Source organism: Schistocerca serialis, chromosome 1 (genome assembly GCF_023864345.2).
Source record: "Schistocerca serialis cubense isolate TAMUIC-IGC-003099 chromosome 1, iqSchSeri2.2, whole genome shotgun sequence".
NCBI classification, from domain to species: domain Eukaryota; kingdom Metazoa; phylum Arthropoda; class Insecta; order Orthoptera; family Acrididae; genus Schistocerca; species Schistocerca serialis.
Window position 1 is genome coordinate 297,704,146 of NC_064638.1, and position 16,404 is coordinate 297,720,549.

Consider the following 16,404-nt stretch of genomic DNA (forward strand, 5'->3'; position numbering starts at 1 on the left):
TATAAACCGATGCCTTAATAAAATACATAAACCACTTTGAAAGTTGTAATTTTTCGTCAGTAAACTTATGTAATACCTGTGGGCTCGCCGAACACCACTCCCCCCCCCCCCCCCCCTTAGGCATCCAAGTTAGAAAAAAAGGTATGGGCGTCCTGGGGTTAAGTCGAAGGGAACGCAAGCGAAAGCACAACAGCGAACGAGAATTCTCTGGCTCAGACACTACGGGCAGACGGCCTTCAATCGCGTTTGGTTCGCAATCGCTTGTTATAGCTCGTGGTTCACTGGTTGACGATCGTTTAGCGAACTATTAATGGATGTTCACGACGGCACCAACAGCTTTCGTCTGCTGTCTTGTTCACTTTTGTTGTCGTTGAAATGAGTTGCGTGAGCGATGGGGTGGTCCAAACAGTGTGTAATATTGCTGACAGAGAAATATAGATACCGTACGTGCTTCTGGGATCCAAAGGACCCACTGCAAAAATACCACATAAAAAGAAGTGTTGCTTGGTAGAAAATTGCCTAAGCACTCGATGTTGGTACTGGGGACGATGAATTCAGTAAATTCTAGCATGAGTCGAGAACGGAGTGGTTATGAACAAGCTTTATAATGCTTTCTATTAAAAGGTAAAGTACAATAAATTTCCTTTAAGGTAAATAATAGCGAACGGATAGGTACGTATTTCGCAGATTAAAATTGAAAGTATACGAAAGACCTGATCATTCTCAATGCTTACGTACATAGTAGCTGTAATCACATGACTGATGCATCAATTTAATGTTAAAAGATTTTTTATGGCAAAAGAATGGTTTACCTGGGAACACGCTCCCTGCCCTCTAGCAAACTACGAGGCCTGTTCAGAAAGTAAGGTCCGATTGATTGCCAAATTGAAACCACAGTGAACATCAGAAATGTTTTACTTGTAACAATTAGCTACACCTTTCAGCTACTTCTCTACGTAGTCGCCGTTCTGACTTAGACTTTTGTCATAGCGTTGTACTAACTTTTCAATAGCCTCATCATAGAAGGCAGCCGGCAGTGCTTTCCGCCAATTCTCCACGAAGGCCTACACCTCGTTGTCTGTGTCAAAATGTTGTCTTCAAAGACAGCGGTTCATGTGACCAGAGATGAAACTCAGGGGGAGACAATTGCGGACTGTATTGTGGGTAATCTAACATTTCCATTTGAAAACGGTGCAGGAGCAGCTTCATTGCCCCTGCAGAATGCGGCTGAGAATTGTCGTGAAGACGAAACAGCACGACAGTTATGTAATGTTAGCTGCATAGCTTCAGGCGAAATTTCTCACCAGGCCCTGGTACTTGGCGGCAGACACTATTTTCTAGACATCTTTACGCACTCACTGCGAGCTCAGAAATGAGAAGAGCGACGTGATGCTAACTGGGGTTATACTAGAGACACTACCCAACACATCTGTGCAAAGCTTTATCGGATTTTCATAGTCGTTTCCATTTCGCGACCGATCGGAGCTTACTTTCTGAACGCCCCTCGTATATATTAGATTTTACCAAGTAGCGTATATGACATCTCATATACATATTTCACATTTCATTAATCGTGTGTTACTGGCTTCATACGTACTAACAAAACTCTTAAGTGCTTCGTATGTGCTGTTGCAGACGTTAGAAACTTCCTGATATATAGCAGCTACTGAAATACGAAACAATTATTAACGTGTCTTCGGTTACTAATACCCATAGCGTAGTTCTTCAGGTTGAATTAGTCGTCAGTAGTCAGTGACCGACTCTTAACCTTCCTTCTCACCTGTAATGGGAAGCCAGAGAAAATAGTCAACCAAGAATGTTAAAAGTTTTGGAATGATGTTTACGGAAGCTGCAGTTGCACTACAATGTTAAGCACTACACTTCCACGTATTTAAAACATACGTACAAATTCCGACACCAAAAATTATCTTCGTCAAAAACATACAAAAATATGCTCTCTGAATATTGAACTTTTTCATCGTGGCTATATAGTGCTGTATTATGTGTGCCGTTTATTAGGTTGGTTGGTGGATTTGGGGGAAGGGATCAAAAAGCGAGGTCATTGGTCCCATCGGATTAGGCAAGGATGGGGAAGAAAGTCGGCTGTGTCCTTTTCAAAGGAACCATTCCGGCGTTTGTAGGAAGTGATTTAGGAAAATCACGGAAAAGCTAAATCAGGATGACCGGACGCAGGTTTGAATCCGACTCCAGTGTGCTAACTATTGTGCCATGTAGCTCGGTGCCGTTTGTTAACGCCAAAAAATAACAAAGTAGCGTTCATGGGCTATGCTCGTTATCTGGTGGTCTCTTCCGTTGCCTCTAGCATAAACGCTTGTTTAAGATACAATCGAATGGTACAGAACAAAATGTTCAAATGTGTGTGAAATCTATTGGACTCAACTGCTAAGGTCATCAGTCCCTAAGCTTACACACTAGTTAACCTAAATTATCCTAAGGACAAACACACACACCCATGCCCGAGAGAGGAATCGAACCTCCGCCGAGACCAGCCGCACAGTCCATGACTGCAGCGCCCTAGACCGCTCGGCTAATCCCGCGAGGCAGTACAGAACACTGTTGAATTATCTTTGAATGCACATTCCCTTGTATTCGCTTCGATTCGCTTTTGTCCGAAGGCGGATTGAAAAGCTAACACATGGACACAGTTCCCGCGCTATTCATCATATTCATCATACACTCAAAAATATCTCTTCATTTTTAAGGTAAGCTTGACCATGCAGACAGTTGCGTGTAATACATGCTGAAACGTATGTGAATGCGGAATGGTCAACTTGCGCTCACCTGAAAGAAGTAGGCAACTTCGACAACTCCGTCCATCTCCTTGAGAGCGGCCTCCTGGGTGAGGTAGCGACTCTTGAAGAGCACCATATGCATCTCCAGTGGGAAACTACAAGCAGACAGGACACCAATGTATCACAACCAGCATAGTTACAGAAAACATAATACTGCTGCACTTCATAATCAACGTACGCTGACGAAAAAGAAAACCGTAACTAATTAATGTAGGGTAATATAATTTCGGGAATAAATCGGTCTAGGTGACATATGTAATTACTTAACTTTGCAAGATCACAGGTTAATGTAAGCGCGAGATATGCCACTGCAAATGTGAAATGCTGGGAATTAACAGCTGGTGTGTCCGCCAAAATGTTGAATGCAAGCTTGCAAACGTGAATGCCTTGTGTTGTACAGGTGCCTAATGTTAGTTTGTGGGATGGAGTTCCATGCTTGTTACACTTGGCCGCTCGATACAGTGATGGTTACTTCTACTTGTGGATGACACTGAAGTTATCATAAGACGATGTTCCATATGTGATCGGTTGGAAACAGATCTGGTGATCTAGCAGGCCAAAGCAGCTTCCTGACACACCGTAGGGCGTGTTGGGTTACAACAGACGTATGAGGGCTAACGTTACCCTGTTGAAAACACCCCCTGGAAGGCTGCTCATGAATGGCAGCACAACAGGTAGATTCACCGGACTGACGTAAAAATTTGCAGTCAGGGTGCGTGTGATAACCACGGAGGGCTCCTACTATCATACGAAATGGCACCCCAGACAATACTGCAGGTGTAGGTACAGTGCGGCTGGCCTCCTCCTAACCAACACAAGGGCATCACTGGCACCGAGGCAGAACCATCTTTCATCATCAAACACGAGAGACCTCCACCCAGCCACCTAATGAGCTCTCGCTTGACACCACGGAAGTCGCAAAGGGCAGTCGTTTGGGATTTGTAACAGTTTGTTGTGGTACTATAGTGCCAACTGCTGCTCGAATAGCTGCTGCAGATGCAGTTCGATGCGTTGGAGCCATACGCCGAACACGATATCTTCCGTTTCGGTAGTGCCGCTTGGCCGTCCGGAGCCCAGGTTTCTTGCGATCGTACATTCCCATGACCACCGCTGCCAGAAATCATGTACAGTAGGGTGTCCCTTATTTGCCGACTTCAGTATTTTTGAGCCCTCACCCTCCAACATTTTTTCAATGACTAACATGCCTGTACAAAATTTTGTTGCGACCGAAGTTCTGCAACTCGACCGAGCATGAATGTCCGCAGATGTCTCACTGACATCACCTCAGCTTTTCAGTAAGTGCTCATAAGAGCGGTCAGTTGTTTATTTGTTCCCGATCTTACTGCATGAATTTTCCAATCACTACCTAATGTTACATCAGTTACTCAGTGCCAGGAAAACCGTGTTTGTAGTAGGAGATACTGTATAAAACACGAAATAACTGCAGGAGGAAGAAGTGAAGTTTGGAAGGTAGGAGACGAAGTAGTGGCGGAAGTAAAGCTGTGAGGGCGGTTCATGAGTGTTGCTTGGGTAGCTCAGAGGGCACCCCACGGTCGACCGGACGCGGGATTGAGCCATTCACGCGCCCTTCCTGTCAACTTTAGTGCGATCGACGTGGTATGTGGTCACTTACGAGAAATTTCCGACCCGACGAAAGCTACATACGAGGGCCGTTCAGAAAGTAACCTCCGGTTGATTTAAAAAAATACACCAAGTTAAATAAAAATATTTTAATATATACATCTTACAACTACATCTTTGCACTATTTTTCTACATAGTCTCCATAGCGATTGAGGCACTTATCGTATCTCTTCACAAGCTTTGAAATTCCTTCTGCATAAAAATCACCCGCTTGTGCCTGGAGCCAGCCTGTGACCGCATCTTTTAGCTCTTCGTCGTCATCAAACCGCTGTGACCCGAGCCATTCTTCAAATGCATGAAGAGGTGATAATCACTTGGCGCCAGGTCTGGGCTGTAAGGTGGATGGTTGATAACGTCCCACTTGAAGGACTCAAGAAGGGCCGTTGTTCTGCGAGCAGAGTGAGAACGGGCGTTATCGTGCAAAGAAACGATACCGGAAGTCAGCATACCACGGCGTTTGTTCTGTATAGCCCGTCGTAACTTTTTTATTGTTTCACAGTACACGTCTTGATTAATGGTCGTACCACGTTCCATGAATTCAACCAACAACACCCCTTTGGCATCCCAAAACACCGTTGCCATCAGTTTTCTGGCAGAAAAATCTTGCGAGGCTTTTCTTGGTTTGGTAGGCGAATTTGAATGTGCCCACATCTTTGATTGTTCTTTTGTCTCAGGGTTCACGTACTTAATCCAGGTTTCGTCACCGGTCACGATTCTGTTTAACAATGGTTCTCCTTCGTCCTCATAACGTTACAGAAAGTCTAATGCAGAGGCCATTCTTTGAGTTTTGTGGTGGTCGGTAAGAATTTTGGGCACCCATCGTGCACAGAACTTACGGTAACCCAATCTTGCTGTCACTATCTCGTACAAGAGAGTCTTAGAAATCTGTGGAAAACCAGAAGACAACTCCGACATTGAGAAACGTCGAGTTTCACGAACTTTTGCATCAACTGTCTGAACGAGTTCGTCAGTCACCAATGATGGTCTACCACTCCTCTCTTCATCATGAACGTTTTCTCGTCCACTTTTAAATAAACGTACCCATTCACGGACAACTCCTTTACTCATAACTCTTGGTCCGTACACAGCACAAAGCTCACGATGAATAGCTGCTGCAGAATATCCTTTGGCTGTAAAAAACCTTATGACAGCACGCACTTCACATTTGGCGGGATTTTCTATTGCAGCACACATTTCAAACTGCCACAAAAACTAAACTAGCGCAGGTACGACGTTCACTCGACCACAGCTTGATGCGGACTGACCTGTTGAGTGCGTGAACGCACAGATGGCGTCGCTACTCCCCCCACAACCCGCACTGTGACCAATCGGAGGTTACTTTCTGAACCGCCCTCGTATTTACCTAACTGACGACCCTAAGTGCTCTCCCTGCGCGACGGTAGATACGGACGAACACAGACTGAATGTGACCCAGCATGCGAGTGCTGGAAACTGATCCGCCAGATACTGGCTTTCCTGCTACGCCGCTCCTACGTTTCGATTGCTCCCCTGCACCCCTTTTATCCCGATGCTATTTACAGATGACCCGTATGAAACCGGTCAGTTGGGTCCAAGGAACAGCGATACACTACATTTACCGCGACGGCGAAAAGGAAGTTCTCGATTTGTGGCAATGCATGATCGACGAGTTCCTGGTCTTAACGAACCGAACGGAGTACCGGAACGTTCTTACTAACTACTTTCGGTCGTCATTCATACACTCACCGCCCAGCTCGGGTGTGCCGGGTGTGAGAAGATATTGTCTTGTAGACGTGGTGTTTCCACGTATCCCCTATGATAACAGAAACAGTCTCTGACTGTGTGCAGCGGCCCCGGACGCTCCGACGGCTGATGACTGCTGATGTCCATTGCAATGACTACCGCCTCGTACTGGCCACCCGCATCGATAAGGCGAGCCCAGCGGGCAAGATTCCCTTTTTTAGTTCACATTATCGGCATATTTTTTGGAGTATGGCTCCCTTGTTTTTGTTGCTTCTTATAAGGAAAAGATGACGGTTCGCTTAAGTGGTAGGAGGAGAGAGACATCGTGGCTAGGCCTCGGAATTCGACCCCTCCCCGCCACGCCTCCTCCAGCCTGCCGCTGAATGTGCTACTAAAACAATCCATTTCTTTTTAATTTATTCGGAATACAAGAGGTAGAAGCAATGCGGTAATCGTTTTTGCCATAAAGCAGACAAAACCTCTCTTTTTCACATAAACAGAAGATAAAAAAAAGAAAAAAGTTGATAGAGCATTTGCTCGGGAAAAGCAAAGGTACCGAGTTCGAGTCTCGGTCGGGCACACAGTTTTAATCTGTCAGGAAGTTTCAACTGCATGTAGGCCTTCTAATAACGGTCGTGAAATAAACACAGATCTAGACCCAAGCATTTGGCCTATGCGTTAACATCGTCCATTATGGATGAAATTGTGCAGAAAGGCCCTACTAAAGCTGTAGGTTTTGGTTAACCTTTCAAGAAAAAGAGAAGAAAATTTCGAACTCATTTTTATATAATAACTTTACCTAATGTAGAAAAAGTGGGTCAAAATGGGTTCTGTATTCGAAATATAGAGAAACCAGTGACACCCTCTATCAGGATAATGATGGTAATTTCTTGCTTTGGTTGAAATGATATCGAAATTTGGCCTTGTTCCGCAGGAGCATTTAAGTCGGGTAAAAACTCAACAACTTCATGACCATTATCTTGGAAAAAACATCCGAAATAAACTCATAAAAATCCTTGCCAAAGAGTAAAGTACGGCATTGTTAATTCTGTAGGGGAAAGTAAATATAATGAACAAATGACACCGATGTTAGACCTGTAAACTTATCACAAGACACAATGACTGTAGAAGGACACTTTCCCGGATTCTGAACGCCACTTCAACTACAGGAGAAAGTTTGACTGAAACCTTTTTGTTGAAACTATATCAACTACATCTCTATATTCATGACTGCAGACGCCAGGCTTCCGATAAGGCGCAAATATAAAAGGTCATAGAAGATGTGTTCAAGCCCAAATCGTAAGTTTAATCCAAAAGCATTTTATACGCCATATACTACCACAGTCTTAATGTTGTGTTATGAGACGCGGCAAAACCTACAGCAAAAGCAGTGACATTTTTTGGTATAATTTAAAGAACGTACATTATTTTTTGTGTATCCACTCAGATACAGATGGGAAACCTTATTGAACAGGGTACCTGCTTTAATAGTGAAGAAGCTTTCAGATACTCAAGAAAGTAGGGTAGTGAGCGTCAGTACTATAGCGTACCAGGCAACACAAGTAAGAGATGTCCCATCCTGAGGAGAGCAGTAGCACTGATGAATCGAAAACAAAGAGCGAATCACACACGTTTGCTGTGAACGAATTAGAAATCTTCGGGTCTACTGTAGGCATTGTCATAAGACATGATCTTCTCTTCGATTTTAATGCGGTAAGTAGGGTACTTCAAACAGAAAACATGGACGTGAAAGTCGTAAGTAAATTTCTTGAAGTTTATTGAGAATTTCAATGTTGAAGGTTTTGTTAATGTGCAGACAACTGCGAAATAGATAGTTGAAAGTTTACAGATCGAGCCAGAATTTCATGAAAACAGAATTGGCAAGACGACGAAACATTTTGATTATGAAAGTGACGACGTGGGTTGCGGGACACAACTTCCAGATGAGGAATACAAAGCTGATATTCTCTACGCTGTCGTTGAGACAGAATCAAAAATTTTGAAAGAAAGGTTTGGGCAATTAGCTACGTATTCCGAAATATTCGACACACGCTGGACTAAGAACTGGAAAGTGCTCCGCGAAATGGTGCCCAAGCATATGAAAACGCCAGAGCTAATACTGCAGATGCAGCATCTCGTCGACGCCTCCGGTACTCACGATGACCAAACTGTCTATGCGGCGGTTAATAATAAAATCAACATTATGCCTTTCCCATTTGTTTGACCTGAAATTACAATGAAATCCAGACTTTTAGCTGCTTACAGGCGTTGATAAATATCAACAAGGACAGTTGAAAATGTGTTCGCCGACCGGGACTCGCACCTGGAATTCCTGCTTACAGGCCAGACGCTCTATCCGTCTGAGCTACCGAGGACACAGAGCATAGTGTGACTGCAGAGACTTATCTCTGGCACGCTCCCCGTGAGACCCACATTCCCAATTTACTGCCCACACATTACATTTATAGTACCCCTGCACACTCGCGGCAGTCAATCCACCGATTCCCGTAAGAGTTCGAGTAATGTGAGTGCATCTGCACTGAAGAAGATCATTGGCCAGTTAGTCTAATCTGTATGAATATGATATACTACCCCGCTTTAGTGGGCCAGTCGAAATGTGATGGTCCGCCTGAGTTGAGTGTTCGTCGAGCCCGGAAGCTTTGCGAGCAGCTCTGAACACTGCTGTGGTCACCTTGGAAGACGAATGTATCTACAGTATATTCATAATGAAAATATACAAGAAAGAGCTACACTTGTTGAACTAGAATTCGTAAATAAAGTAGGCCGTTGAGGCCGAGCGATTCTAGGCGCTTCAGTCTGGAACCGCGCGACCGCTACGGTCGCAGGTTGGAATCCTGCCTAGGGCATGGATGTGTGTGATGTCCTTAGGTTAGTTAGGCTTAAGTAGTTCTAAGTTCTAGGGAACTAATGACCTCAGCAGTTGAGACGCCACGACACTGTGCGAAAGCAACACCGGAAATATCAAAGAGCCACCTACTGCTTGAACAACACCTTCTACATGCATCAGTTTAAAATGCTCAATGGGCATCGCTGCACTCGATGCCCTGCATCATTCTGAAGGACGGAAAACAGCAACTCATCGACCTCCTAAATGATTCTAGTCACCAGCATCAGTGTATTTGGCCCACTGATGTGGAGTTTCCGGTGCCGCAGTGATCAATGAGAAATCCGACAACAAATGTCCATAGCATGCAGTTCCCTTCGTAATATTGGCTCAGAAACTGGGTAGATGGGCCCATAATTACTAACTGCAGTCATTTCTATCGGGTACCAAACGGACTGTTACTGACAAAGCGTGACACTCCTCTCTGGTCCCAGTCTATTATTACCTTTTTACGGGCACTGTTTTTACACTGTGTTAGATGGCTGCTGGAGCTACATCGTTCTTGGGGAAGCATGCATTGATACACTAAGAAGTCGGGAAAAATCATTCACTGAGTGGCCATGGGCACATCCAAACATAGCAGCTCCTTCTTGTTATTCTGTCACCTCTTCACATCGATCGATCATATTGCTCGATTCTTTACAACCGTCTGAAATGTACACACCACTCGACAGCTATGAGATAGGACAATGGTGAATGGTCACACAACCACCTGTTATCAACTACGCATCAAGTGAAGCGCTTCACAACGAGCTACGTGCTCTTTTAAGCTGGTGATTATTATTTTTTTCTGATGAACTTAACGTTTTTCCGACGCTTATAAGATTCTTCGTTCATCATTACTACTCCTACAGTGACTAGAACACTGTCTGTTGTAGTCATGATAACTGGTAAACTGTCACGTTTGTAAGGTAAACCTAATTTGCAGGTAACAGCGCATTTTACGTAATTTCCAGTTTTGCTATTTCACATACGTGAAGTGAAGTGAATGTATCGGCGCTGCAGTATGTATGGAATAAGGAGCTGGCTAGCAGAGGCGGTTGGCCATCTGGCGCTTTCAGAGCCAGTGGGACGAGGAACCGATACAGAAACCGCTCGCAACGTCAGCAAAGAGATACGCAGAGGAAGTACTTTTATTCTGGCACGAATCAAGTGACTTATTAATACATGTTTGTAACAAAAGTTGTCTTTTGCTACTGAGACATTAGGAGTAGTCTACGGGTCATAAAACCTTCCTTTAAGCAATTTTACATTGCCAAGAAACCCTGATATCAATAAATAAACGCATAACTTTGGCATAACTGAAGATGTGCGATCTTATACAAACAATAACGATTGTACACTCAAGTTGCAGACAGTGCGCGAAAGTCGGCAGTCGTCGATAGGACGCCTTTCGATCTAGTCATGCGGTAGACCATGCTCTTGTGCCGTTATTAGTTAGTTTATAGTCAGTGTGAACAAGTTCATTTTACGGTGTTTCTTAAATAAACGCACGATAATGTCATTCAGTGCAAAAATTATTTGCACAAACAAATTCTTCCAGCTTCATTAAGTAAAACATAGGCTGTAGTATTGCACTTTCAGAATCCGACGGCACTACTACGACTCTGAAATGGGACGTAAGACTATGAGAGCAGGTAACAGGTAGGAAGAATTTCTCCACGGCGGATCAGAGAGTCAGTTCATGGTCGGACTGGCTCCATTACCACAAAACTCGGGTGTGAAAACGTTGCCAGTTATACGGTACGCCCATTATACCATCATCTACGAACTCACCGGCTAATCTGAGACGCTTCTTGAGGTTTAGCACGGTTGGGGCTTACTGCACTTGACTCGACTTGTGTGTGTCTGTTAACAGTAGAATCATGCGGCTGACTTGACAGGTAAACCTGTAGCGGCGTGTGTGTAGCAAGGATAATCATAAGTTTCAATAACCACCTCGAAAAAAGTAAAAGTTACACAATTAATTTTTGTGTTTGTTTGGAGTTACATGAACGAAGTAATGGCACACAGTACGATGTCAGACGGCTGGTGAAGCATAAGCATAGTGACGTAGGTAACGTAGCCTGTTAATAAAGTCGGGTATTGTGCGGTAAATCGTTTTCCGCATTTGAAGGGGAGTAACGCTGGAGCAATCTAAACTGCGTTGGTGGAGGTATACGCTAAAATGCACCACATTATGACACAGTGGTTAGACGGAGCAAACGCTTCCACCAGAGTCAAACTAGTGTAAATCAAGAAGAACGAAATGGCAACTGCCCTTCTATGAAGAACAGCGAATCTTAAGAGAGTTAGAGATCTCTGTTCTCGAAGACCAGCGTATTACACTCGAGGCAATAGTAGAAAAATTGAAGATCAAGTCATGTGTAAGTCAAGTCATGCATCAGTTTTCAACGTTTTACATTACATTTTGATCATGACACTAGTCAGCGCCCGCTGGGTTCCGTGATTGCCCATATCCATTCAGTAAGACCACTGAAGCGAAGCTTCTGCGGAAATGCTGCAAATGTATCAAGTCACAGTCTCATACAAACAAATTCGTAAGCCGCGCCACTCTGTTGTGGAAGTGGTTACCGTTTGACAGTTGGCTCGACACTAGCGCTCCAAGCGGCGAGAAAGCAGTGACATGAGCCTTAAGGATAGCTTTTGTTCTTTATTACTTTTCCACTTAATTAACAAAACAGTTATTATATTCTTGTGTTTCATGCATTACCAAATTACCAAGAGACATGGATTCCTGTGAAATAAATGTAAAGACAGCGGAATATCACTGATTGAGTACCATACCGTTAAGCTATACCATATTCATGAAGAAGTACTTCCGAATATGTGCTTACTTGTAGCTTAGTCTGCTGAAACCAATAAAATACAAAGAAGCATTTCATTTCATGCTTAGAAAGCATATATTTTTGTTGTTGTTTGTTCATATTATGATAGGCACTTTTCTTGACATGTAAAAGAAATTTATAGTGTCTGATGATACTCCCATTCTTACACTTGACTCGACTTTCTAATATAAGAATATTTTTGCAAATGTAATTGCTTTTGCTTCAAAATCGAATTGAGGATCTCCAGCGTTTAGTAGCAATTTTTCGTTCTTAAAAGAAAACAACATTCTTCAATAAATATCTCTACATTACAAGTGAACTGTAAAGGGACTACGCTGTCATGCACTGTTTCCAACCTTACGGAGCCCTTTGAGAACTAAAGAAAGACAATTATGGCGTCACTTTTTAGTTATCGTCGCTTTTTATGGTACTACACACACTCCCTATTGAAAGAACTATGTTAGAAATCAGTGTAAACGACCTACTCTAAGAACTATGCTAGAAGTCAATTTAAATGATACTATTCCCTCTCATCCGATATCGCATTCAGAAGCGTAGCTTGCTGGCCGATTGAAGCGCTGCTATCGCAGTAAGTGAGAAAAGCGAATGTTACGTTACCTTTTGGTCAAGTCATACATGGTACTTCTTTATCAGCCTCATCACCATGGGCAAGAGCTAAGTGTGCCGCTATGACTGCAAGACAAAGGGAAAAATCAAATAGTGAAGCCACGAGGATTAGTCACTTCCGAGAAAAGTGAAGGCCCGACCATCATCGGGCAAAGTCATGGTGAGTATTTTTTGGCCCTGGCATGTTGTAGTGCTGACACATTACGCTAATAAGTGAAAAGCTGTCGAAAGAACATATCGAAAGGGCATGTCGAAAGAGCATATTTCTTAATCTCCATAGGTGATATTGGGACGATGTTAAGACGAAGAGGCATCACAAGAAGCTGTCCAACGGGGTATTTTTGCTTCACAACGAAACGCTAGTTCATTCTGCACAGGCAACAGTCACACATATCGCTTCTTTGGCCCATCAGATTTTGTCTTATGCCACATATCCTCGCTTTTACAAAGTGACATCTTCCTCTGTTCAAATGGCTCTAAGCACTATGGGACTTAATATCTATGGTAATCAGTCCCCTAGAACTTAGAACTACTTAAACCTAACTAACCTAAGGACATCACACAACACCCAGTCATCACGAGGCAGAGAAAATCCCTGACCCCGCCGGGAATCGAACCCGGGAACCCGGGAGCAGGTCTTCCTCTGTCCTCAGATGAAACAACCACTGTATGGAAGGCGTTGCTAGAATGACGACGAGGTGTTTCCAGGATGAAATGTTTCTTAAACAGTCAAAATGCAGACTTCTACAATCAAGGACTTTGCCAAGCTATCCATCGTTGTGGAAAATGTATTGCAATCCAGGGTGAATATGCCGAGAACGAGGAACAAGATCACCAAGCTCTGCGGCCCCAGCTTGTTGTCTTGGAAGTGGTAGTTACGAGTTACTGACTAGCCCGCGTACAGTTGTGGCTACAAGGAGTGGCGCGCGCTCGACTCACCTGTCGCCCTGCAGCGTGTGCTCGCTGCCCTCCGTGTCCTGCTGTCCCCAGTGGAAGTGCAGCTGGGAGAACACGTAGCGGCCCAGCAGGGGGCCGCCGGTCAAATGGGCCCGCACCTTCGCTCGCCACTTAGCACTCACCATCACTGCAGGCACATCAGCAACATACTGGAGGCGAGCGTCCGTGATTTCCTTGAGGTATGTTATGAAATTTATTTAATGAGTAACATGAATCTGCCTATTAACAATTTCAGTATGAGGCACAAAGTATTTTTTTCCACATTTCATGCGAAACCTGTTTCTACGGTTACATCACAGACAGTTGGAAAGCATCATATACATAACTTAATCTTTTATTTTTAAAATGAAATCAATCCGTGCTTTCGTGATTCGACTTTGCTATTGCTTTAGATACTACATAGTTAACAGTGCAAAGTGATGCCAGATGGAAATTAGTCCGTCACTTCGTGTACATTCTATTGGATTCTGTAAAACGATATTATTTTCATAGGGACCTCAGTCAATGACACATGTCATTTTAAAAGTAAAAAGGCATCAGTCGTAACTATAGACAGCAGCACTGACGATGATGCAGCATATCATTTAATACTTCCTATGTCCCCTCCTCCCCCCCCTGTCAATCTATCTTGCATATACATTATAAACACTGATACAAACACGATATGTGTCTACCATGAGGGTGAAGGAAAGAAAGTCCATTTGAAGCATGCTCATGTATAAGTGTAAATAGGAAAGATATACCGTAAGAATACACCGACCATCGTCTGTTCTTAAACAACTGCTCAGCCCAGAATAACCATCACACTCACAGCAAAGGACGTATATTCCTACCTGAAACATCTTCCACTATACACCATGTGTGTGTGTGTGTGTGTGTGTGTGTGTGTGTGTGTAGCTTTAGAAAGATACTTAGGATCTCACTTCAACGAATTAGCACGTGTGGAACTCGATCAAAATAACAGCGTCGCAAAGCGTTGTCCCGCTGTCAGAAGAAGAAGCCACTCAGAAGAGGCCACTCAGACGTCTAATTTGATTTACGAAATGTAAGCAGACACGTAAGAAGCAGATTAGCACTCGGAAAGAAGGCTTTCATCATTGAAAGAAGTCCACTAGTATCAAACATGTGCCTCAGTTCAAGGGTAAGATGTCTGAGAATGTACGTATTGAACACTGCACTGTATGGAAATGAATAATGGAATGTAGGGAAACTGAAAAAGAAGAAGATATAGTCGTTTGAGATTTGCCATTATTGAAGAAAACTGAAAATCAAGTTGATTGAAATGGTAAGAAATGCGGAGACGAGACAGATTGATAGAACATGTGTTAAGACATTATGGAATGACTTCTATTGTACGAGGAGCCGTAGAGGGTAAAACTGTACGGGAAGACAAAAATTGGAATATGTTGTTGTAGTCTTCTGTCCGAAGACTCGTTTGACGCAAATCTTCACGCTACTCTATCCTGTGAGAGCCTCTTCACCTCCGAATAACTACTGCAAATAACATCCATTTGAATCTATCTACTACTCTCACCTCTTGGGACCCTTTACAAATTTTACCCCACACAGTTATAAACTGACGGTTCCTACATACTTCAAGGAGCGTCTTATTAACCAGTTCCTTCTTTTAGGAAAATGGTGCCAGAAATACCTTTTCTCCACAATTTGATTCAGTGCCTCCTCTTTAGTTACTCGAGCTACCCCTGTCATCTTCAGTATTCTTCCGTGGCACCACATTTCGAAAGCTTAAATTCTCTTATTGTCCGATCTATTTACCGTCGACGTTTGACTTTTTTTCTCCAGACAAACAATTCAGGGAATACTTCCTAACATTTAAATTTGTATTCGATGTAGATGAATTTCTCTTCTTCAGAAATTTCTTTCTTGTCATCGCACGTCTGCATTTTATGCCATTATTTATTTTACTATCGAAACATCAAAACTGGTCTATTACTTTTACTTTGTCATTTCATAAAATAATACATTCAGCATTGCCTGATTTAATTTCATAACCCTTGTTTTACTCTTTTCGAGAGAATGGCTAATGCACTGAACTGCACTTCCAAGTCCTTTGTTGTCTTTGACGAAATTACAATATCATCGGCAAACCTCAAATTTTTTATATCTTCCTTCTGCATTTAAATTCCCTCTTCAAATACCTCCTTGGTTTTCTACAATGCTTCCTCAGTAAACAGTAACATTGGGGACAGGCTGCAAGCCAGCGTCACTCCATTCTAAACCACTGTTTCCCTCTTATTTCCTTCGATTCTTATAACTATGAGGTTGCTTGTGCAGACGTTGTAAATAAACTTTCGTTTCCTGTATTTTATTTCGGTTACTTTCAAAATTCCAAAGAGTTTAGTCTATACAACTTTGTCAAAAGCTTCTCTCTCAATCAAAAAATGCTATAAATGTAACATCACCTTATATTTGTACTATTGTGGAACTGGGGACCTAGAAACGACGGAGAGGCTAGCGGCTTTGTCCCCTCCGTAGCCCTCAGTGGTTCACAACCCCACAACAGGCTACAGCAGTCCACTCACCCCACCGACGCCCCACACCGAACCTAGGGTTATTGTGCGGTTCGGCCCCTAGTGGAGCCCCCCAAGAACATCTCACACCAGACGAGTGTAACACGAATGTTCGCGTCGTAGAGTACTTATGGTGTACGCGTGCGTCGAGAAAGTGTTTGCGTAGCAATCGCCGACATAGCGTAATAGAGGCGGAAAAAGGGGAACCTGCTCGCATTCGCCGAGGCAGTTAGAAAACCGCCTTAAAAACCATCCACAAAATAGTGGGCATACCGGACCTCGATACTAATCCACCGGGAGGATTCGTGCCGGGGTCCGGCACGTCTTCCCTCCCGTAAAGCAGTGCACACCGCACGGCTCACAGTGCGGCAGCGTTACC

The 16,404-nt window shown here is 43.5% G+C and overlaps 1 protein-coding gene across 1 annotated transcript in view; it reads right to left on the minus strand.

The window, feature by feature from the left end:
- Positions 1–16,404, minus strand: part of LOC126468113 (carbonic anhydrase 3-like) — a 65,573-nt gene that overhangs the window by 34,980 nt on the left and 14,189 nt on the right. The window contains exons 3-4 of the mRNA XM_050096527.1: positions 13,477–13,621; positions 2,803–2,908 (exon numbers count right to left, since the gene is read on the minus strand). Coding sequence (XP_049952484.1) covers positions 2,803–2,908; positions 13,477–13,621 — 251 coding nt within the window. The remainder of the gene's footprint in view (positions 1–2,802; positions 2,909–13,476; positions 13,622–16,404) is intronic.